This window comes from Scaptodrosophila lebanonensis, unplaced genomic scaffold, assembly GCF_003285725.1.
Source record: "Scaptodrosophila lebanonensis strain 11010-0011.00,11010-0021.00 unplaced genomic scaffold, SlebRS2 tig00000113-arrow-arrow-pilon, whole genome shotgun sequence".
Lineage (NCBI taxonomy): Eukaryota > Metazoa > Arthropoda > Insecta > Diptera > Drosophilidae > Scaptodrosophila > Scaptodrosophila lebanonensis.
Window position 1 is genome coordinate 383,888 of NW_022060575.1, and position 25,896 is coordinate 409,783.

At 36.9% G+C, this 25,896-nt stretch overlaps 1 protein-coding gene across 5 annotated transcripts in view; it reads left to right on the forward strand.

Moving 5' to 3' along the window:
• The window catches only part of LOC115628287 (calcium-binding protein E63-1), a 55,735-nt gene that overhangs the window by 8,467 nt on the left and 21,372 nt on the right, over positions 1 to 25,896 (forward strand). For 2 of the 5 annotated variants that reach the window (XM_030524324.1, XM_030524325.1), the window contains 2 exons: positions 4,979 to 5,017; positions 5,216 to 5,255. In XM_030524324.1, the coding sequence (XP_030380184.1) occupies positions 4,979 to 5,017; positions 5,216 to 5,255 (79 nt within the window). Of the gene's footprint in view, positions 1 to 4,978; positions 5,018 to 5,215; positions 5,256 to 9,318; positions 9,465 to 20,841; positions 21,134 to 23,042; positions 23,327 to 25,896 lie in introns of those variants that run through there. The other 3 variants (XM_030524326.1, XM_030524327.1, XM_030524328.1) reach the window with 3 other exon arrangements.

Consider the following 25,896-nt stretch of genomic DNA (forward strand, 5'->3'; position numbering starts at 1 on the left):
CTTTTCGGCCAGACTCGCGAGCACGTTTTGCATGTTGTCCGTGCGACCCACACATCCCAGCTTATTTACGTAATGAAAATGATGATTTTTATTCATCCAGAACAGCAAGTAGTCGGCTATAATGTCGATGCCGACCTTCTCTTCGGGTATGCAGCCCAATAGCGCCAGTCTCAAGCCCATCTCATCATTCAAAATGCGAGGCTGTAAGAGACCCGGCTCGCTGGCCAAATAAATGTCTGGAAACTCGGAGATTTTGATATGCGTATCGGGCCGCCCCTTTTTCGGCATGGACTGCTCCTTAAAGCGGTCGATTAGGGTGCGCTTACCAACATTCGGTATGCCGAAGACCATAACGTGGAACCGTTTTTGCTGCGATTTAACGGCCAGGGCCCGCAGATAGGGCAAAAGGCAATCGTTTGCGGCGTACTTGTTAGAGGTGCAAGAGGTGAAGATCGCATGCTGCAAGGAGTCCTTCTGCTCCACTTGACTGGCTATTTGACCATGGTCACAAGTGTCGGTCAAATCGCATTTATTCAGCAGCAGTATGTGTGGTATAAAGTTGCTGGTGAGTGAGTCGTAGAACTGAATGTTTCGGCCCGAAATGGGAATGCGAGCGTCGTGCATCTCCACGATGCAGTCCACATCACACATTTTCTTCTGTAGCTCGCGTAAGCCCCTAGTCAAATGTCCAGCATACCAGTTGATTCTTTGCGGCAATCGGTAGACTTCGCGAAACATTTTCCTGCTAACCATCGTACAATATTTAGACTACGAATTTAGTCTCCAAGCCAATATTCCCACTTAAAATTTGAAGAAGCACACGTTGGCGATTGGACTTTTTTTTACTGTTATACAACAAATTTTACGGCCTAAAAATTTCCTAACGAAAATATGTAAGTATTTGTTCGGAAAACTCTTCATTAAAATATATTTATTTGACAGTATTCGAATGTATCCGATTTTTATATGTTTCACCCTTGCGATTCATTTAAAAACCGAACTTTCCCACAGAGACAACACAAGTAACTATTGAATTCAAATATGACAACATTGGAACTCATTTAGAGACATTTTATATATACTTTCGACACGTTTATACTCTCTTTTGACTATCAGTATTAATCCGACTAATATTTTTAAAATGAATATATAAAATGTTATTTTCTCGACAAAAATACTATTACTATTTTGAAAAATGCAATGGATTGTGTTTTGGAATTTTTCCATAAGAAATTCTTGTAAAATACTAATGAAAGATTCAAAAAACATATTTTTTGCTTTTTGTTATATCGTCAATTTACAACTCATAAATTACTTCGCATTATATTTAAATTAAAATGAAAATTAAGTTTATAATTTGAAGCACTCAATACAATTACGATGATTTGTGAAATAATAATATTTTTCCATGCTTTACATACATTACATATTCTGTAGACCATAAAAAAATACTATTTGAATTAAAAACCAGCTAAAAAGTGATTTTCGTCAAAACTTTATACCTTTAATGGTCGTAGGCTGAGGACTATATCGTATACCCTAATGTTACCGTTTCATTAGAAAAAAGTTTGCCCTTGATCATCCATGGTTACAATTGGCGACCCACGACCGATGTAAAACCATCAAAACCATCAAACCAAAATCATAATTTTTTTATGATGGTTCAATAAAAACCTCCGTCTGGCCGATCATATATGTACCAATCTATGTATATCGTGTACTATTCAACATTCTGGGTTCCACAAACAAAGGGTATACCTTACACTCTTCAGTGCCATGTGCATCATCTTTGTTTTGTATTGTCTGAAGATTTATTGTTGATTCACGGCCATTCCCATCAACAAATTTGCAAAAAATAATACAAGTAAGAGTGCATATTTTACTGCGAAAATTGTGCACAATGCGAGGAAAATTAAGACAACATTTTGTAGAGTCTCTGAAATAAAATGTTGCCGTATATTTTCGTAATTTTTAATATTTTCTAAGGCGTTAAAAATTATTTGTTTATAGAAGACACAGCCAAAATATAAACAGAGGCATTTATTGGCTTTCGAATTTTGTGTGTGTTTTGTTTAAAGATGGCACAAGATATACACACTTACCTCTATGCAGAGATATTTTCTACGCACTGTGCGCAACAATGTAATCAAGTTATTTAATCTATGATCACACTATGAAAACTAAGTACCACAATTATATATAAAGAGTACTTCTTTGAAGTCTAAATCATCAGATTCCTGTTTAATGCTTCATTTATCTTAATAAATATTAAGCAATTGGAGATGAATCTTTTTCCTTCATAGAAGACTATGTGCATAAGTTTCAACTACAGGCCTAAGTTTTGCGCTACATTCAGTCTGGCATAAAAAGTGGATAAATAACTTGTCCTTTAACTTAACTTAACTTATCCTTTATCCTTATCTCACAGATAATTCATGTGTGTGTTGGTGTGTAGTTTAATTAAAATTTGTAGTTCGTGTACCTTGTACCAAAGAATAAAAGAGCTAGTATATCCTTTAATGTGAATTTAAATAATAGTTTGATGGTTTTTCTACCAATTTAATACTTTAATTTAATTGTCTATATTGTTATATTGATACTAAATAAAACTGATCAAATGCAATGTAGCACAAAGCGTATTAATCTTTAATTAATGAACTGTACTAGACAGGGTACGATACCTTTCTTGGAACATATTTGCCGCATATTTGTTATCAGTATGTATATTTCTTACAATTTGAGGCTTCGCTTGTGAAAAAGATGACATATTCTTAATCAAAAATCGACTTCCGGAACCTAACCACCTAATCTTTAAAATAATTCCAGTGACGAGTCTCACTCTACATTAAAAACAACCACCTTTTGTTATTTTCAATCTAGTTTGAACTGCTTTTATATACTTATTGTTGAATTAGGTTAAATTTAAATCATATATGCAAATTCTTAGCGTTCTTTTTGCTTGAGTAAAAAAAGATTTATGATTTTGCCAATCTACAAAGCGAATCATAAAAAACGCGAAAATAAAACAAGACCAAAAGCATAACAACGTTGACATGTACACTGTATATCGCATAAACTTAATATTTAATGAGATGAAATTATCCAAAGGCTGTGAAAAATGCAATAAAATGAACATTAAAGTGCCGTGAGACTGGAAGGGTGCCAATCATGCGAGTGCTTAGCATAATAGATTTCATTTTATTTTTTTTTTTTTTCTCAAAGTCGTGAGGCTACTAACCTGGGATAAGGTTGAACAAGACGCAGGTTTCTCTCCTGCATATTAATCAGTGTTGGCGCTATGACGTAACTGTCGAAATGGGCAGTAAAATAGCGATTTCTGAGTAACTGGAATTATTTATTTTTGAATTAACGAGATCAGCACACAGTATAAGGCTTATAATGCTAAAAGCCTCTAATTTTTTCATACTCTATCGAACTCTTTCAGTCATGTAAACACTTCCTGCTTAAATTGCGACTGCTGTCTAAATATACAAATATATCGCGTACTATTTTTAAAGCAATTTACAGGCAAACAATCAGATTTGCACACATACAAGCAGGGCGCATTAATTTTGTAAATGGCGTGTTAATTGATTTTGCGTTCAGTTCAACGAAAATTGCACAGACATCAATTATTCATACGCTCTACTAATTTTTGCTTGCTTTAATAAATATTTTATGCATGTATGTAAATAGTGTAGGACAGAAGCTAAGGCGAATTCCACAAATATATTCCAAGCAAAAGTTTTACAAATACGAAATGAGGAAAGCTAATTGAAATTCTTCAAATAATTTCAATGTTGGTGTTAGTGAAAAAAATATATCTGCAATTAAATTAAATGAAAACAAACTAATTAAAGTTCCCCAATAACAAAATGCAGAAATCAGAAGAAATATAGCTTAATTATATCACAAAATATCTAGTACAAAATTCGAAAACGTAAAACCCGCATATGTTGGGGAAAGACTAGAAAAACAAAAACATCAACAAAAAGGGAGAGCATATTTTGTAAGGGTACATATCATTGATGTCTCGAACGCACAATGTTGGCTTGTTTTTTGAAATATTATTAATTAGTATAATTGCTTGTACGGCATATTTTGTAAATTGACAGCTCGGCTGAGTACTATATATATGCTATTGTTGTCCTCATTTGTGGTCTTAAAAATGTCTGCACAAAAGAAATGTTTTAAATTCTTGCACAAAAATAAAACTGAACGTAAGATGAAAATAGAATTTACAATACAAATAACAAATGGCTGCTTAAATAAAGACGTAATAAAATAAATTGTCAAAAATAACAACATGCCAACAGCTAACTGAATAATGTGCACCAGAAGAGCATCAAATCGAAAACAAAAGAATTCAAAAGCCGCCCATGGCTGCTGACGTTATTCTATTTGCGCTAAAAAGTATGCAACAATAAGCCACAGACTACAAACATTTTTGTTCGGCTATAGCGATTAATGGGTATTAGTATTTATCTGATATGGAGCCAGTATAAAAACCAACGGATTTTTGCAGAAAACGAAATTGATTGCAGTATCTTTTTTTATACAGCTATCCCGGCTATCCAGTCGATTCCCTCTGCATAGAATTTGATGATTCATATAAGCACAGAATTTGATCAGAAGGTTTTTGAAATTATCACTCATTCCCGCATATTATCAATTATTATAAATTATTTCTTACCACTGTACATCCATTTTAAGTTAATCCGCTTGTATTTGCATGCATTATTTTAAAGCTTGTAAAGGTGTTCTCAATAAACATATTGTTTTAAAAAATTCTAAATTAAGATATTTTAATCGCTCGAATATTTTTATTTTTTTTTTCGTATTTTATTTAAAACTGTCCATCATGGACAATCATTAAATTGGATAAAGATAAACTTCACAGTTTATTATTTCATTTAGAATGTGGTTGTAGTATCCGAATATTAATGCATATATATTTATATTCTTATTTATTTCACAGATGCTGGGCACAGCACTGCTGGGGAAACGTGCCACTAAGGTAAATACAATTGTAGAAAAGCATACGCATCAATCAATAACACGTGTTTTATTGGACACGTTAAATTCAGAGAAATGCGTAGTTCATAAAACACAATTGAATCTTTATTGTTTGCTTTAATATTTATTTGTATATTTTTTTCATTTCCATTGCGGCTGCCATGACAATGTAAACAAACATGCTAAAAAACCACAACAGTCCGTTAAAAAGAAACCATTTACAGAGGTCGAAATTCAAGGTAAGCTATGCTCATTAATGATGGCAAAGACAGTGCCACAAATAAATATTTACTTGTAAATTGAATGCATGTTTGTCAGCTTTCATGTGCGGGAGGCTAAATAGTCAATATAATATGAACTTAATACTACATTTTATTGTAATAAACGAATATTACTTTTAAAGTAGTAAAGTTTAATAAAGGTTTTTAAGCCTAAGGGTTGCCTATTCATTTGGATTCACTCCAACCCTACCATTAAGATATGTTTGTTCTACTATTTGATCAATTGATTGAATGATTACTTGCTGTATTCGATTTTACAATCCGATAATTGATTTAGTTTAATTTAAAAACATAATTCCCAATTTCTTGGAATAGAAATTTCACAATAATAATAAGATATAGCTTTGCTACAGCAACCGAAAATTTTTCCCAAAACTAAGATATTTTTAATTTGTTTCGAAACAATAAAAATGCTTTAAATTTAAAGAAGACATATGGCTCTTAAAAAGTTACCGAATTTACAATTATTTATATATGCAGTACTTATGATGAAAGTAAACAGGATCGGCACAAGCATTTACTCCGATAAGATAAAAGTCGCACGGTGCCTAATCAGGGAGTGGTTGATGGTTAAAATGCGAATTTGAGCCCAATTTTTGGCTATCAGTAATCGAGTGCGGATCAAAGTAAGAGCCAGAAGATGTGATGTATGGTTGATTATGAGATATTTAATTCCATTTTAATTAATTTCACCGAAGATTTTGGGTGTTATGTAATAAATTCACACACTTTTTTGACTGAAGCTTCGATAATCACGAATTTTTGATGATCAACATTCGTCGTATGCTTCTCAATAGACTCTATTATCACTATAAGCTTATTTTATCAAATGAAATGTGCTGGAAAAAGTTCTAAGGATTTAAAAAACGTATTTATTCCAAAAGGTCGTTTACTTAAACAGTGTACTAGTAAAGTATACTAGGTCCTACAAAATATAATATGATAATATAATCAAATTCGGGTAGGGTTTAAATTTTCTCTTAGTTTTTGATAATCGGTTTATATGAATACTCCATATATGAACAACTCCAATTTGTGTTAATGGTAGATTTTTACTAATTGATGAACGGAGCAAAATTTCCAGAATTGGCAGAATTTCCTATTATTTCTGATAATACATTTACTTAGAATGTTTTATTAAAGCGAATTATCATTGGTTTCGTTACCATTTTAGAATAGAAATTATGGCCAAACTATTAGAAATAATTGCTCATAATTTGCCTGGTACATTAGGCGCATGGCCTACATGTTGTATGCGCAATCTAGATTGTCATAAAATTTAATGTGTGCCCAGCTATTGCAGCGCGTTAATTTTAGCAATGGCCCACACACACAACACCAACAACAAACGCACACACGCCAACGCACACTCACCTTTCGACGCGGCACATTTTCAGTCGCTGCCAATTTGAACACGACCGCCTTTTGCGTGTTAAATTCTAATTTTAATTTTTGTTTGTTGCTGTTTGCAAATTGCTGCGCTTTCATTTTTAGTTTTCATAATGCTATTAAAATCCGATGCACACATTTTCAATTCGGTGCGATTATTAATAGCTGCAATTGCATATGAAATGTTGACAGGTGCACTGACACTTTGAGTAGTCTTTGAATTTCTATTTGTGACACTGCAATTGGGGGATTGTTTGAACAAGCATATGTTATAACTCAAATGAACAAATAAAATATAAGTTATACTGGACTGGAATAATAGGGGACCATTTCAACTTTAAAATATACTCATAATGCGGTTATTTGTGGAACAACCATATGATCGTTAAATCTACTCCACCGTTTTGAAAATATATGCTTGAATTTCGGCTTTCTTTTCCTAAGCAACACGCGGATCCCAATCTTTTTTTTCTCGGGACAGATCCGATCCATATCCTGTCAATTGCGGACTTTGTATTCTTTTAATTCTTTCTCTCTAGAAAATAATTGTGTAACTAACTCAGTGGGGGAATATACTCGTATATTATTTATACTAATAAAACTTTTTAGTCGATAATGTTCCACTTTAAGCCATGCTCTGAGTGTTTAAAATATCATATAAGTAAGGAACAAAAATCATTTTTAGTAGCAGGATTTTTGTTTAGAGTTCAATTTTCAAAACGAAAAATCTCCAAATATTCACAAGCCCCGGTTAGGGTATTTCAAAGCTAAACATGAAATATGCTTCATTTATTTAAATCGTCATAAATAAATAAATCCAGTGGGTGTATTAAAACATTGAAAGCTAATCTAATCTGCCCAGCAGATCCCACCATGGTATTAAAAATGTGGGCTCGTATAAAACTTAATTAAAGTGCCTCTCACCTCAAACTGATAGCTGTAAATATCACGTGCCAAATTAGCGCCAAGTTGGCCAAATTTAAACAATGGCAAAAAAAGGAACTTTCGATAGTCGCCACCTTCATGCATTACGCATACGCACCGGTAAACAATAGTGGGTGGGTACTCAGTTCAGTTATCAATGGTGAACACGAGAAAAAAAAGACCACATAAAATTGTGCCATTATCAGCGATCGGTGTGACTTTTATAATTATCAAATAATTAAATCTTGCAAGCTCATGTAGAAGAGTTGATAAAAAGCGAGGGTAATAACTTGTTTGCATTGCTCAACTCTTTGCTTTGGGAACTTTCTTTCGACATGAATGTGTTTTTATAGTGCCACGTAAGTGGAAAAAATATTAAGATGCAAATATTTGAAGTACTTAATACATAGTCCTGTTTTAACTTAAACATGCATGTCATGTGACATTTATAAAAGCTTTATAAAATACAGCTATGATTCACATGGAAAAGTAAGTACATGTCATAAAAACCGACATGTTGATGTTTTTTGAGCTGAGTGTTTATCAAATAAAAGCAGAGACAATTAATTCAATTAAAAATAAGAGGTTGTGTTTAAGTACCGCTATCAGATAACTGCATGTCGAAAATTTCGAAAGCTCCGCAACGTCGCTAATAAGAGACATAATATAAAATGAGAATTGAGGAATATTTAAACTACGGTTTGAAAATGAAAAACTCTTGTCTTTTCACCAATTCCTAGAAAACGGTCCCAGGTTCTAAGAGCTTAAGATTTACAGAATACTCTAAGTATGTAGTTTCTTTGCTTTAAAATTGTTGCAAAATATTACGCTTATAGGAGTTTGAAGATGTTATGCAAAGAACTATCAGTCATTAATCTTTTGAAGTAACCAAACACAAATATCGGCTGAAAATTCATTTCATTTAATGTGGGCTAAGGCTTTTCATATCTCGTAACAATACGTCCGCTCAATTCTCATAATCTGTCAACACTCGAATAACAATCAGTACTCTAACAGCAACAACAATATTAAATACTACTCGTTCATACAGAGGTTTAATGAAACAAAACAACAACAAAACGACGCGAACAGCCCACCGTGCCCATTTAACCGTCCATCAGAATGCTGTCAACTGATAAAAACGCGTTATACTATTGCAGTTATCTCAGCTGCCGACTGCCTCCGATGCATACATGTACATATGTACCCACTTATACATATGTATATGAACTGATTCATATATATTTATGTATGTATGCTGCTGTGCAAGGTGTGCTGCCTTGTGTTGTCAGCTATCAACAAAATGAAATACAATACACACAGGCACACACACACTCATTGGTAGCTCACACACACACACACATCTATGTATGTGTGAATATATACATTGTATATGTGTATGGCAGAATAAAAAAAACTCGAGACCTGGGACCCTAGAACAGCGAGCGTGCCGAAAAACAAAAGTCAGTCATTATCTTGGAGTTTTCGTAGATAAATCGCGCGACAGCGGTTTCGTTTCTCACACAGCATTTCTCGTTCGCCAATGTGGAATTTTTTCATATAGAGCTCAAGTGTGAATTACAAGTGGCATTTTCCGGCAACTTAAGTCACAATAAATGTGCATTAATTCCAACTATTATTGTGAGTTATAAATACTTGTACGTATACAAAAGTGTTTGCCACTCTTGTGTCAAATTGTAGAGCCAAAGATACGATTGTTGATTGATTGCTTGATAACATTTAGACATACACAAGCACTACTCCACACACATGTCAGCATTGTGTTATTGTTTGAAAACTAGTAAATGCAACGATAATTAACACATTGCAGAAATATGAGCAAAGATGATAAGTGTGAGTATGCCAGAAGGCCTTCATAAATACCGACTGGTTTGTATGTATAAGTATAGTACTATGCGAGTATATGTATTATTCTGTCTGACTACTCGAATATTTGTATGCATTTATGCATTATAGTCTGTGAACTTGAACAGTGATTACCGATTGTCGAGTGGTCGAGGGGATTGGTGGTGCTTCAAGGTGTTTGTTTGACTTTATACTCGTAATGCGTATCTCAATCACAGGTCTATCCAATTTGTCGAAATTCAGCACGGCGAGGAGTGTGGGTGATCAGAGCCCGAAATTGCTAATGCCAAAAAATGAAACGCAATGTCAATTTGTCGTAGAGCTTGTAAAACTAATTAAACGTTTGTAGAAAATGGCAATGGCGACAACAACGGCAATATCAACCCAACGCTGTCATTATCAGTCACAATTTATCTTGGCTAGCATGAGTCGAGGTGGCTGTAGCGGCAGTTAATTTGTTGCCACTTTGTCGTTGATGAGAAGTGACAGTCGTAACCATTTTTGACACGCCTACATTTTGATTTATGATTGCACAATAATTTGGCCCTTTTTCGCACAATTTCTGCCGTTCGCTGACACTTGAGCTGCCAGTTGAGTTACGAGCATTCTCGACTCCGATTGCAGCCGCCACTGCTGATGCTGATTCTATAGTAGCTATCTGTTGTAATTGGAAACATTTTTTACCCACTTTAAAATTTATATTCTAAAATATATTTTAGGTGAATAACAAAGGCGCTAATTGAATTTTATTGAGCGTGACCAGAAAAATACATCTGCCTTACTGTTGAGCTGTTGCAAACAAAAGTTGGCAATACATAACTATTTTGTGGCATATTCGAATTAAATGTATTTAATACAATAATTGTTTACTATTTGAGCGCAGTTTAATTCCAATAAAAAAATAAAATAAATATAAATAAGATCTTCATTAAAGCCAGTAAAGGGTATAGTATTAGCAAAGAAGTTCCTTTATTTAAAATTTCAATTCTTTGCAACTAGCTGGATTGATGTGAAGCCCTAAGACTTTAAGCATTTTGTTCACAATTTTTAGGAATTTCTTGGGGGGCGAAGTATTTATTTATAAATTCATATTTTCATAAACTATTCATTTTAATTTTATTAAGCCTTATCTATACAATTTCCAACGTTGCAATGCAAGAATTTAAGCGAATAAACAAGAATGCCATTAAAGATGTGTTACCCAAAACCTAATTGGAATATCTGAAAAAATGGAAGCCATCAAATTATGGACTGCTTCAAAAAAAGCAAACTTTTTAAACTTAGACCATTAATTTTTTGTTGTTAAGCAATATGAAGTTGTTGCAATGAAAATGTGTTGAGAAGCAAAGGCTTCAGGCTCTAATTTGGTCACGTAAATGTATTCAATTTCAAAGTGAAAATTTTTTGTGTAGCATGCTTTCGTGCGTAGCCTGCAATATCCTCCTGCCTTTAGCAGATGCCGTGCGTCCTTGACTCTATGGCATTGCAATAACGTGCACGTTTTGTATATTAAATTCTTTGATAACTCAGCTGCTGGCATCAGTCAATTGATTTTTGAATATATATATATATATATATATATATATATATATGTATATACATACGCATTAAAGGAATACCCGAGTCTCTTTGACAGCCAATAAAAAAACCAAAGCGAAACAAGTGATGACCTCTTGACACAGCATAAAGCGACTGTAATGTATGCATTTTGCATAATTTAAATGCTCTCAAGCACTCCAACATGGCTCAGCAAACTGCTCAGCCCATGTCCATTCGTTCAATGGCCGCCCGCTGAAGTGACAAAAACCATTAGCAACAAATCGAATGCGGCTAGAACAGCGGACAACGGCCCAGAGCGGCCATTCTGGTGAACAACTGACAAACAAACAAGCCGCAACATGGCCATAAATATTTGCTCATTTGGCTGGCACACAAACTCTGATTAGACGTTGAAATCAGGCGCATTAACCATTCGCAATAAGATTCGAGCAATTCTCACGAAGGCGCTCTGGAGCAGCAGCAGTAGCTGAGGCAGTAACTGTGTCAGCAGCTGGGTCAGTAGCAGTCACAGCAACAGTGCCAGCATCAACGCAGCACGTGACTTCATTTAATTTCAGGCTGCGTGACTGCCTGAAGTCTCTTTTTATAGTTCTTGGTACACTCAAAGCAGGCGTCAAAGTCAAGTTATTTGATATTTTTACCTTAGACAATACAAGTTAATTCGAACGTAATGAATGCCTGTTCTTATATATTTTTTGTATTTTTACATATATACAATTTATTAAACTAGTTTTCTACTACCAATATGGCAGCTTAAGCTAGTTGAAAGTTAGGGAATACAAAAGTTGTCTATAGTAAGCATCTATAGGACGCACTTATATCTATGTACATATATACAATATTTACAATGTTTTACATGAAAAATGATTATATTTTATGATATATACTATGTATTTTATACAAGGGCTCTTGTGGGGAGATCCTTTGGATGGCACTTCTTCAGTCTTCTCTTCTTAGGTTTGGACAGGAGCCGCCTCGCTAGTGCGTTGGGGTGACTGCCGAGTCGCTTCTCGTAATTGCTTGCGTGCATTTGAATGACATCGCCAACCTTGGGGACACATAAGTCTCTTTCGATGTCCCTAGTGCGCATATACCAGGGAGCGTTGCATATTTTTCTGAGTATTTTAGCTTGCGCAACTCTTATTTTATTTAGGTTCGATGCAGCGGCAATGCCATAAATTGGTAGCGCATACTTCCATATTGGACTTAATATGGACTTGTATACTGTCACCTTACTGTGCAGAGACAGCTTGTTGCAGGGATCAAGCAGCCATGCCATCTTTCCGGCTTTTGCCATGACCGATCGCTTGACCATTGTTGTATGCTTGCTGAAGTTGAGTCTTCTGTCCAGAATTACACCAAGATATTTGTGCGAATTTGTATGACTGAGCGTGGACCCCAACATTGTGATATCTCCGCATGACGACGGCCTTGTTGTAAATGTGACATTCGCACACTTGCTGGCGTTGATACCAATGTTCCAATTCAGAGCCCACTTCTCGAAACTACTTACATACTGCTGTAAGGCTTCCGAAGCTACATCGATATCTCTGCTTCTGGTAAGCACCGCAGTGTCGTCTGCGTAAGTAGCTATTAGTGCGTCATCCTCGTCTACTCCAATGATCTCTTGCGGTGCAGGCATATCAGCAGTAAATAATGTATACAGGGTAGGACCGAGAACACTGCCTTGGGGCACCCCTGCACAAATTGAGCGCCTCGTGGATTTCACTCCATCAACAGCAACTCTGAAGCTTCTGTCCCTTAGAAAGCTTTCGATGAGTTGAAACAATTGAGGAGTTAGCATGCCTTTCAATTTGCAGAGGAGACCATCATGCCACACTCTATCAAAAGCTTGTTTAATATCCATAAACACAGCCACTGAGTACATCTTTTGCTCCATGGCTTCCAGGGCGAAGTTGACCACACGGTGGAGCTGTTCCGGTGTTCCGTGACTTCTTCGAAAACCAAATTGCCATTTTGGAATTCTGCGCGTCACGGCTTCGAGCTGGAGAATCCGGTCCAGAATCACGCGTTCCATCATCTTCCCGAGGGCAGGTAGCAGACTAATCGGCCTATATCCATCTACTTCAGTATGCTGTTTCTCTGGCTTTGGAATCATCGTAATTAGCGCCATTTTCCAGCAGTTTGGAAAGTGCCTCAGCCTGAGTATGTTATTCATGAGCAAGACAATATACAGCAGAGCCCTTGTGGGGAGCAGTTTCAGCGTCCTGTTGTCTAAAAGGTCTTCTCCAGGCGCTTTTTTTACCTTTAGATTTTTTATCTGCTGTACCACTTCTTGAAGTGTAACTGGGCTTGCAGGCAAGGCCATTTGGAATGGCATCTCCAGCCTAAGCTCGACTACCCTTCGCCTATCTGCTGTTGTAAAGTCAAAAGGCTTAAATCTTTCCTCTAGGCTGTTTGCAAAGATTTCAGCTTTCTGCTGACTGGAGTAGCTCCATCCACCTGTAGGATCCTTAATTGGAGTCTTAGGGATGACCAGCCTCTTAAATCGCCTCGTAAGCTTCCAGAGCGAGTAATTAAATGATGCATCTGGACCAGCACTTTCCAATATGTCATCAATTCTGCCTTGTCTGATTTTAGCAAGCTCTTTTTGCAGTCGATTGGACAGTCTTTTGTAGATTTGATGAATGCGAGTATCTCCAGTTCTTGCATATTCTTTCCTGACTCTTCTTTTCAGGCTTAAGAGCGCAGCAGCCGTTGGTGGTAGACTAGCTTGACTATGTTGGGTTGGCAAGCGTAAAGTTTTCGGTGCAGCAGAAGACGCAGCCAGTGAAATGTTCTTCATGAGGATTGATATCGCGTCTTCGATATCCTCTGGGCTGTTAATTTCGACGTTCAGGTTAATTCTTCTTTCGAGATCGGCTTTAAAAACATCAATACGGGAGCCAGGTGGTAGAATATATTCCCTCTTGGGATTATATTGCGGTGCATGATGTAGCGTCGCTACTACTGGAAGGTGATCCGATGCGAGCTCATATTTTGTTTCAACGGTGAGTCTGTTTAGGGCAATCCTGTTGACAATAAAGAAGTCTAGTGCAGAGGGGTTAAGTCGTGTGTTGTAAGAGTAGAAAGTTGGCTCTCCAGTAGCAAGAACTTGGCAAGTAGTACTAGCTATGGCCTCTTGCAAACACCTTCCTCGCCTGCAAGATCTGGAATTACCCCACCATTGGTGTTTTGCATTAAAATCACCGCCTACAATAAACTTATCTCCTAAGGTTGCAAGCAATAGATCAAAGTCGGCCCTGCACCAAGCTTCATTGGGAGGAAGATATAGGGAGGAGACTTTGATGCTTCCACCATTCGTCGGTATAGTTACGCTGGCCGCTTGGATGCTTGTTTTTAGAATTGGCTCATTCTGTGAATGAGCGATACTTGATCTAATGATGACTGCAGAACCACTTTTAGCGGTGCCACTAGGATGATTAGCGTAGTACTGGTCGTATCCTGGCAAATATGCGTTCAAGCCAGGACGCATATGCGTTTCGGTTATTAACATGATATCGATCGAGTTTGAACTTAGGAAAAGCCTGAGTTCATCATTGTTTTTGACCAGGCCCCGTGCGTTCCATAATCCGATTTTTAACAGCGGATTTAACATTTGGATATTAGTTTTTGTACCAAGTCACGGAAGGCTCTATTGGAATCCATATTTTCCTGAATGAGCTTATACATTTGATCCATTCTTGCGTTTAGATCTAAAATCGCCTTTTCCAGCATACTAAATTTGTTGTTTAGATGCCAATCTTCGGCGGAACTGTGTGATCGGGGCGAGTTTTGGTTTGTTGGCGCGCTGGTACGTTTTTCTCCAATTGGCCTAGCTGCATCAGCATAAGAGAAGCCACTCTTAACAGTAGAGTTTGAGATAAACTGTACTTTAGTGCCTTGGTTATTTGGGTAACTCCTATTGCTACCGATAACTAGTCCATCTTTCGGCAACCTCACAGCTGGCTTAAGTTTTTTGGCTAGATCAATTCTTACCTTGCAGCCTCTGAAGCTCGACATGTGGTCTTCGCCGCAATTAGCGCATATAAATTCCCCATTATCATTCAGGTTACATGATTTTGAGCCAGTATCATGGTCCCCCGAGCATTTACCGCAAACCGGCTTTTTAAGGCAATAGTTCCTCGTGTGCCCGAAATCTTGGCATCTGAAGCATTGTACCAGCTCTTTACTCTGTTTGGCCTTTGATATTGTAACCCTGTGTCTACCAATTTGAGTTATTTTTAGTGCCTCAGCAACGTTGGGTGCGTTCTGGAGGTTAACGTAAAACATATTTTGTCTTGTTATACTCTGTACATGAAATGTACAAGAGTATATTAGGTTTGCGGGAGCTGAAAAATGTAACAGGCAGAAGGAGGCGTGGCAGACCCCACAAAGTATATATATTATTGATCAGCGTGACAAGACGAGTCGATCTAGCCCTGTCTGTCTGTCTGTCCGTCTGTCCGTCTGTCCGTCTGTCCGTCCGTATGAACACCTGGATCTCAGAGACTATAAGAGATAGAGACACCAAATTTTGCACGAAGATGCGTTATGTGTATATTCTATACGAGTTTGTTTTATTTTTTTGATTTTCCCCCCCACTTCCCCCCTATGGGGGTTTTCCCGATTTTCAATTCGTATAATCGCCTATATCTCGGAGACTATAAAACCTAGGCACACCAAATTTTAGTCCAAGATGCCTTGTGTGAATACGCAGAAAATGTATATTTTGGAATTTCCCTCCCTCCCCCCTCTCCCCCGCAAATGCGATTTTCTCTAACTCCCGTAATTCTTGGAATTTCGAACTAAAATTTTGCAAATACCCCCAGTTAGTAATTATGTGTCCGTATGCCAAGTTTCACTATGATAGACCGATTTACCAAGAAGTTATAGCCATAAATATATTTGCTGCTGCAGCGCTGCTGCAGCGCTGCTCAAGCGCTGCCCGCGGCTGTTGTTGATGTTGCTGTTTGGTTGACTGCGAAAATGCTTACACAGACACGAATTGATGCGCATAGGCATACATACACTCACACAGACGCAATTGCTATGTAAATGTGCAATTATACACCCTTTACGTGAGTTCGAATACCGAGAGAGGTAAAATCGATCCAATTTTTTTTTTATTTATTTTTTTTTTTATTTTTTATAATTATTGTAAACATATGTACAGAGTATTTCAAAGTCGGGACACCCGACTTTAGCTTTTTTACTTGTTTTAACATTATTTATGTCCTCACCATCCTCCTCATTAATTTGAATGTTACGCCAGTCCGGTTTTCTGGGGCAATATATATTCAAAACTGTAAAGCCCTTGTCGGTAAAGGTGCGCTCTATTAATTGCCTGGGTACATTGGGATGAATATCTCTGAGCACCAATCTGCAGGGTTTGTTCTCCTTCAACTGGTGGTGCCAGAATTGACAATTTTGATTGGACAATAATTTGATTATTGCACGAAACGCATTCGAATTCTTCGTATAAATACGCGAGATCCCAGATTTCGATGTGCGTATGTCGTAATCGTTAGGGGAGACAGCAGAATTGAGCGCCACCTCCAGCTTATCCAATTTGTTGACTTGTGGCACACATATAGCAGGAGGCTTAGGAATACTACTTCCCTGCTGGAAACGGCTGGCTTCATTTTGCTGGCTCGATGGATCTTCGGAATCTGGCTCTTCCATTTCCATAATGGAATCAGCTTCTTCCGAAAGGGCTGCAAATCTATTATTTTGAAGCGCTGGCGGAGAGGAGGACGCAGTTCGTTGTCCCTGGGTTGTATTGACAGGAGTTGGCTTATTTTTTTGAGCCGATTTTAGTGACTCGACGGCTCCTTTCCGCTTCCTATTAATACCGGGTACTGGCATTTGAAACGAGCAAAATTTGTCCAGAGTTGGATTTGCAACTAAGTTTGTCATTGAAGCCGGTGTACTCACAACGGCGGGTGTGGAGCACAAACTGCCATTTGATGTCGCTACTGTAGTATACATTGATTGAGAGTTCACCACAGAAAATGTTAGGGTACTTGTAGTCGATGTACAAGTGGTTGAGGCAATCCAGTTACTGGTTGAGATTGACGGCTTTAAGTATGGTTTTCCCATTGACATATGCAAGTCCTTGGTTATTTTTGCTCTCAGCTCCGAAGGTGATTTACCAGAAATTTTTCTCATCTCCACGTACTTCGGCAGCTTATTGACTACTTCCTCAGCTGCTCCGAGAGCGGCCGAGTCTTCATCAGCATTCATTTACGTGAGATAAGATGACTTGCAAAACAAGCAAAGAAGAAAAATTCTGGGCTGTCTCTGCTCCGATGACGTGTATACGTCAGCAGAGCAGCCCCATACAGCAGATTAATTGTTGATTGGAATCCAAGAAAATAAGGATACTAAACGATTGCCAAAAAGCCAAGGTGAAACTAGGTTTCCGGGTGGTTTTTTTTTTTTTTAACGCACTATACGCGAAATAATTGAAAAAGAGGAATTTATTACAATTTTTCACGGAGCGCACAATAAAAAGTCGACTAGTCACTTTGACAGCTACCAGGGTTGTGATTTTGTATTTAAATAGTACATAGTATATTACAAATTATAATTCTATGGGATCTTTTTTTCTAAATTCAACTAAATTGTTTTAATATAATTAATTGGCTACATTTATTGGTTATATGAAAAGAACCCATTACTATACAGTGCAACAATACATTCATAAAACAACAATCAAAGAGCATTCAACATTCTACCGAGTTCGTCTTAGGTTCTTTTTATGTCTCTTTCCTGCTGACTGTATAATTTGGACATTTTTTTCCGTTTGCTAGCTTTCGTCCAGGCTAAAAGTTCTGCGGCGCAATATTTAAATTGTATTTATGCCTGCCCAGGCAGCTTTTTAGCCGTGACCCGAGGCATCTGTGTTCGTCGAACTCAACGTTTATAGCACAAAGGTTGGTGTTGATGCAAACTGATTTGCTGCTCGTGTATATGATATGTATTATCAGCCCTAAGGTATGCTACAAATTCAATGAACTATGCGTATGACTCTCATATCAATGTGTGGGTGTGTGCGTGTACTTGATCTGTATATTTTGTGTTGCATTTTGCCATTTAAAGTTTAGCTATTCCTTTTAATTAAAAAGTTTCGCTGCATGCTGTGCAGGGCAGGTTCAGTCAACTCTTTTTAGCCAACCAGCATAAAACAAAGGAATATGGCTAAGCAGCAACTAAAAGAATAAAGAGATGTAGGAAAGAGCGAATGGTTTTCAGTTCATTTGCTTAACGTGTTTGGCATTTAATTGAAATATCAGTATGTATGTGTGGAAAATATGTGCAGCTAATTTTCTATCTAAGTTATATCCGAAAAATCTCTACATTGCAGATTGTGCCTCATCAGCATATTTCTTTAATCCATTTTAAAATGGTCTGCAAAATGCAATAACCCCGAGATCCTTTAACTAAAAAGGAAAAAGTGTTCCCACAATTTTTGTCTTTTTTTTTTTATTTTTTCAATTAAACTTAAAGTTAAAAACAAATATAACTTAAACTAGGTGTTTAGTCTTAATAACAATTTAACATTTATAATTATATAAATCTGTTGGTAGACAATTTTTGTCTTAAGTTTCAAAAACAAAAATGGTTGGTTCCATTCACTATTCGAAAAGAACAAATTCCGTTTTCAAAGCGTTCTCGAATTTGTAAATACAAATATCATACAAATACCATACAATCACATCAATTTTTTTCCTCCTGAAAAAAGTCTTACATGTTTCGAGATATATTTTGTGACCGTTTTTTTTTTTTTTTTTTTGTTTATTAAGCTTGTAATTTAAAATACTATTTTGTGCGGAATCGCCCTGTAGAGTTGTCTATAACACGACCGTTTGATATGAAATTATTACACTTTTACAACATTTTTAATACTGCAAGTTATTTTTAATTGGGCTCAACAATATTTAATTTTTATTTTGACATCTATTATTTTTCGCTTTTTTCGCTGTAGAAGCCAAAACCGTATCCACATGAATGAAAATGTTTAAATTTAGGAAAAGAAATTTAAAAATAACATATTTTCAGAACATGAGAGAGGATAAATTTTGATTATCTATTATTGGCAACAACAAAAAAAAAATCCTTAAAACTCATTTAAAAACAGCTGCTTCTGGACAGCTCTACAAATGTAAAAGGCATACTTATAAATAAATAACGCATAAAATTAACACATCTAGTAAGAAAATTCAAAACAATATGTGTATAGATGAGCCCTATGCTTTTAAGTGCAAACAAATTAAAAAATAGAACAGCTTAAATCTGTATAAAATAGATCATATAAACACGACTTGTTTAGTTAAATTTTAGTATCGAATATATTGTCGCAATATCAGTATCCAGGCTTATTTCATAAACGAGATTTTCATTTAATTTAAAATGTTGGAATGTACACGCTATTGATGAGAAATTTGCAGGATTCCATTGCCTTTGGTGTTTTAATTACAAATTATATAAAATCCGACCGAATTGTTGCATAAATCCTTACGTGCAGTTTTCCCGCTGCAGCAACACCCTAGCACGCACGCACACAAACATACACGCACACATACACGCACTCGTACAGGCTCTGCCTACAAAGCCAGCAAGTTTTTATTATTTTGTTTTGTTCCCTGAATTCGCTAAATGTCAGCCGTTTTCCAATGAGAGAGAGTATGAGAGAGAGCTTCAACGTGCGCTCAATTTCCCCTTTTATAAGCACGCACGCACACACACACATACAGCCACACATATTGTGCGTGGTTGGGAGATTGTGTTGTTGTTGGTTTTCAGTATTGTTGCATACTCGCATCTTTTTCTCTCTCATTGCTGTAGCTGTTGTTGTGTGGCTTTAATGCAGCGTTTTCAAGGCCATTGGAAGATATCTTCTTACCGATTTATTTCGTAAGGGGTTTACATATATCGTGCATACAGGGTGTGTTCAGGTGCGTCTCAAATGGCGTATACGCAATAAGTGAATTGATATTTGTAATATAATTGCATTTTTAAGATTTTATTTTAATTAACGTCAAAATATATTATAATCACAGTTTCAGTTGAGCTCGCCGAAAATTGGGTCATAAATTCAATGCACTATAGACAAGTCATAGAATAAGTTATTCAGTCGATTCATTTAAAATAAGAGAAAGAAAGTCAACAACTATAAAATAATTGTGAGTTGAATTTAAGTACCATAATGGGTTTATTATTGCTTAGGTAGAATTGATAACCATTTCTTATCAGGCAGCGAATTTGTGTTAAGACGCAGAAGAAAAATTTGGCAGAGTTTTCTAAAGAATGTTTCTTGCAAAATACCATTAATGGGCCCTCAAACAATTGTAGGTAGAAAATGGGCACAAATCGGACCAGAATGAACCTATCACGCGACCACGATGCCAGAGACATTTTCCAAGGAAGGCCCCATGCCAACAGATAATTTTGATGTTGATGGAAAGAGAGGAAAGAAAGGAGAGAGAATCAGAGAACTGAGAGTCGGTGGCGTTTGTATTTCCCCTATATACGTTTTAAGAAGCACGTTATAAAAACAAAAGCAGCAACAAATACAAATCAGCAAACTCGCGCACTCGTACACACATACACACATTCGGAAGCTCACCCCAAGGGGCATTTTGGCGCTGGCAATGAATGAAACAGTTGGGCGCCGAAGCCTTCGTTGCGCTTCGGTTCGTGTGGCCTCCTCATCATCGGCAGGCAAGCACCAAACAAACGAAGTCGCTGCCAACGGCACCGTATTCAGTATTTAAAAGTCAACGCGCCAGTAAAGAACGCGCCGCGAGCCACAAGCGCCCTATCACTAACTATTCGTACTTAAATTCTGTTGACCACTTTTACGCACACTATCCAACTATCCGTGCTGTTTCTGCTTCGAGTTCAACGCTATCCGTGTATGTGCTGTCCGTTAGTCAGCCAGGTCTATCGGTTACCTACCAACGAAAACTAGTACTAATCTCTAAACTACTCATAGAGTGGGGTTAAATTCTTGTTTTCTTTACTTTCGCCGCGTGTTCAGAGTGTACGCAAGTGTTATCGCTTCTCATTGTTTGCTTGTCAAACATTTTATGGTAATCACACGCGCACGTTAATGCAATTGCCAAACTTTTTGATAACATTATTAGACCCAACACAAATTCAATCAAGTTGCCGCACTTTGAAGTATTGCCGATGCCTGCCTGCCTGCCTGCCTGCCTGCCTGCCTGCCTGCCTGCCTGCCTGCCTGCCTGCCTGCCTGCCTGCCTTCCCTACCAGCCTACTAGTCAGTCAGACAGTCTATCAGTTAGACAAAGGATCAGATGCTCCGCCGAGTGTGTGTGTGTTTGTGAGTTGGAGTGTGTGTGGTTGGATGCCCTGCCTGGCGCGTCTTTTTGAATACTTTGAACTTTGCCAATAATAATTGAAGCGCGTCCTTGGCACGTCAGCGTCAGCGCCAGCGTCAGAGGTGCCAGCAACTCGACACTCGAGCCGAGCCTCTGAACCAAGCCAAGCATATTGCTTGCATGCTGCATTTGGCTTCAAAGGCAACCCACACTCACCCACACACTCTCACGCATTGTTATGTCATTTGCAGAAAGGGGCGAAATATAGGAGTAGCGTACTTTTAAATTGGTTTTAGCCTGCCTTACTTTCCACCCATCGACAATGTCGGCGTCTATCGCCCGTCACTGCACACATGAAACTTTATGAAGCGTAAAATTATAAGCAAAAAAAAGAAAAAACAATGTACTACATAAATTTCCCAGTGTAGTTATACTTAAATCGACTAATGTGGAGAAGAGAAGCCCCGGGCTTAGAGTAATCTGCTTGGAAATTTAAGCTGGGATTTATACGCATCAGATTCTCGTTCATGCCAGGTCATTGATTTAATTACTGAAAATAAAGAAATAAGAAATGTGCGCAATACAAATGTTTCGAGAATAGTAAGGGTATACTTGTAAAGATTTTATTAAATGTTCAAGTTTGTTTAAATCGAAGTGCGACATTGACACTGATTCAATATTTTACAAAAGTTTCAAGATAGTCTCCCAGCGATGCTCCTACGTCTTTAACCTTACCAAAAAGTATTCACCGTCCAGCGGCTCAAAATGGTTGTTTATAAAGATAATAGCCTACTCATTTGACGCACACAGAAAAAGAAGAGTCCTCATAGACAGTCTTAATGTTGCTTTTGATTTTCGTAGAGTTATAGGCGTACAAAATTTAAAGATACTTAAGACATAGCACGAACAAAGTCTTAGTGTTAGCAAAGTGATGGCCAACTCTTCTGATTAGCTGTTATCAATTAAATAAGCAAACAAAAGTACAACTGCAAATCACTTTCATTTTGCAAATAATTCAATTTTTATGCGCAAAATCAAGCACTGTCTGCTCTTCATTTTGAAATCGAAAATTATTGGTATCGCAATTATTGTGATTTGTGTGTGTTAAATGTCTGGTTTCTCAACAGATGAGAGCAATCAATTTATGAAAGTCGACAACTGCCGGGACCTTGAAATTGCTTGACTTACAACATGTGCCAGATTGTTCGAATACACACACATATGTACATACACACGGCGCATCTGCCAATTCACAACGCTCTGTCAATGCACCCGGTTTGCAATTAAAGCGGCCAAGTAATGAGTGGCGGACAGCCGACGGGCACTCCCAACGCCTTTCCAGTTTCCGTCCAGTCACGTCATTTGCCGGCACTTTGACCCCAACTCATAGCGGCAGCGAGGCGTAAAGACATCATTTGATTTGTATAATTAATTGCAATTAAAAAAGGCGTGACACAATAGTCGAGCCAATGATAACAAGGCTCGTGGCATGCAGGCAGACAGGCGGGCAAGAGGGGACGAGAACAACAAAACTGTGTTCTTCGGAAAAATTCATTTGAATTTGTACACAAAAGTTTGCATTGCAGATGATCATTATATGTGCTGTGCTGCCAACAAATATAATTCTCATCTTTTCTTGTATTTGCTATTTTTAAAGAAAGAAGCGTACAAAGAACTTTTGGCCGCCAGTAAACAGTCGATGTGTTACTCATACGCCTAATAGAACAATTTTCGGTCCTACAAAGACATAATCACCGTGCTATAATTGCTGTTGAACTTATAAACAAGCAAGGAGAATTTGAAGGAAACAACAAAAATAAACACACCGAATACCAACATCAAAAATAAAAAAGCATTGCTATAAATATACATATAGAAAACCATCGAAGAACATCAAAATGGATCACAAAGCAATCGCAAGTCAAGTGCGAGGTGAGCTAAGTATGGAACTGCAATATTAATTTGAATCTATTTGTAACGTACAATTGTGTATTAAGAACAAACACTTCAATTATTCTTCACCATTATTATAAAATTTCAAAAAACAAAATAAATAGATTTATGCACAAAATACATATTAAATACTTGTACAAAATGCAGCGTGGGAAACGTTCCGTCAACTTCCTAATTTTGCAAGATTTTTGTTATTTGCGTTCGAGTGTTTATTGCATGGGCTTCACAGCGATTCATATCAAATTTTTAATATGTTTGACCTTCTATGGTGAGCAATCAATTGAGAAAAGTAATTAATTCCATGCGTGCTCACTATATCTATAGTGTTTAGTTGAGAGGTAAACATTATTCCTTTTCATCATAATTTACAGAAATCGGATGCCCTGAAGAAACACTTGATCGGGGTTCTTCTCTAAGCAATAGTGTGAAAATAAAATTAATTTTTATAATTCACTTGCATGCTCCATTTACTATTAGCATCAGTCACTTACTTTAGGACGGAAACATCAGTGGGGAAATTTAATGGTACTGGATAAACTATAATCCTGATAACTGATATAATCGAATAAGATTTCAGTATTTATGAACGGCTTTATCAATAAGATTTAGGCATGCTCTATCTAGATATCTACCACCTATCGAGTTACTTATAGAATGGCAAAAATCCCGATAATATAAAAGCTACAAGCATAGGTTTTATAAGTCCACCATTTTTTTTATGAGTAATGGGTAAAACCCCTGTCCATTGTATATATGTACATTATTGATTAGTTAGACAAAACTAGTCTACAAGTATAAAGCCATATCCATCTGTTCATCTGTACGCGGGCAAGGATCTCGGAACGTACATGTATAAGAGCTAGACTAACCAAATGTTGAATACATATCCCGCTAAGCAGATAAAATTTGTCTTTTTTGGAAAGGTTTTCTGTTGAAAGTTCAAATCACTTGTTTCTGAACATATGTATGTATAATATATGTATGTATAATATACCTAGAACATGGGGCCTTTCACGGTTTTTTCTTTGTTACATGTAAAATTTCTTGGTAACCCTTTAACTCGAACATTGAAATCAATTAGAAATTCCATATTTTGTATCATTGAAACTACTTTTTTTTGTCATCCTCTGAGTAACACGAAACACATAGCACATAGAACATTTATACAGAAATTTTGATTCATCATTTCACAACCACCACTTGCCAGCCACATGATACTGCTGCTAAAGTACAACACATATGTCCATACACATATAACATATTTGTACTCGTAGAAGTAAATGAATTAATGTCGCGCGCGGGCGTTAAATATCAATAACAACAACAACAGCACGAATTGTAAACAAAACGATAATCATATTAGGTTTAAAATAGAAATTAAGGCATGCACATGATATTGTGACAACGATAAATGAAATGGCAACAGCGGGACCAGTAGAGTCACTCATTGGCATTCGCAATCTAATCAATGTGATAAATATTGTTGAGGCCACTGCAGTTGTTGTTGCTGCTTTCTTTTTAAGCATTTGATAAAGGCGCTGGTGGTCGATTTGATTGGGATTACCACAAAGTATCTTATCGGCATATGCATAAATATTTCATTGGCATATAATTCATGGTATGCATCCAAATTATAATTTTTACGCCTGTTATTATTAAAACATTTGTCTATTGTTTACTATGTACAGTACCTCGACAATATTTATCACATTTACAGCATCCTAATTACAATTAGGTGTGCTTTTGTGTTTCCAATTGCTCTACTTTCTTCCTTAAATGCGACACAGAGTAAACGATTTGAGCGGCTTACCCACCCGCACAGTTTATTCCCCTTCAACGAATTTTGTTTCGCTTTTATATCGAGGCCATTAGCATGTTTAGCCCACGCACACACATATTCCTAAGTATTATAACTGTTTAGCCTATGTACGAGTACATATGAGTATGTTGTAGGTTGACAAAACCTGTGCACGCTTCCAAACACTTTACGCGTATTGAATGCTTAAAAGCGCGCGAAATCTTTCAAGTATCTGCTCGTGAGGCATTACTTGTATTTTATTTCTATGTGTTATAACGAAAAGCGTTGCCTGGCTATAACGGTTTGGAAGCATAAGCAAGCCGTAGAATTAGTTGCCTTTTGATCTGACGCATTTCAAACATACAAGTATTTATATATACTTGTATACACACATGCGAAAGCACCAAAGAAGAACTGTCATCAACCTTTGATGCAGCAGTTCTGCATGGCCGAGCGCTCGAGTACGTAATAAGCTGCATTATATTGTTAGAAGCTCAAGTGGGGGCTTTATGGCCAGCAATTGCGCATATATTGAAATGCGCATTTCTAAGGCATTTTACAAATTGACTCTATCATTGTTGTCTTATGCCAGGAAATTAGAAACAATTTTTAAGAAAGAGAGCTAATAGTATGTACTAACTCAACCAATGCAGTGAATAGAAAAATAATCAAGTTATAAAAATTCTGCCGAATTTGTGGTAAAGACCCCAAGCAAAACTTGTCTTCCTCAATTTGTAGCTTGTAAGATACAACAGGTTAT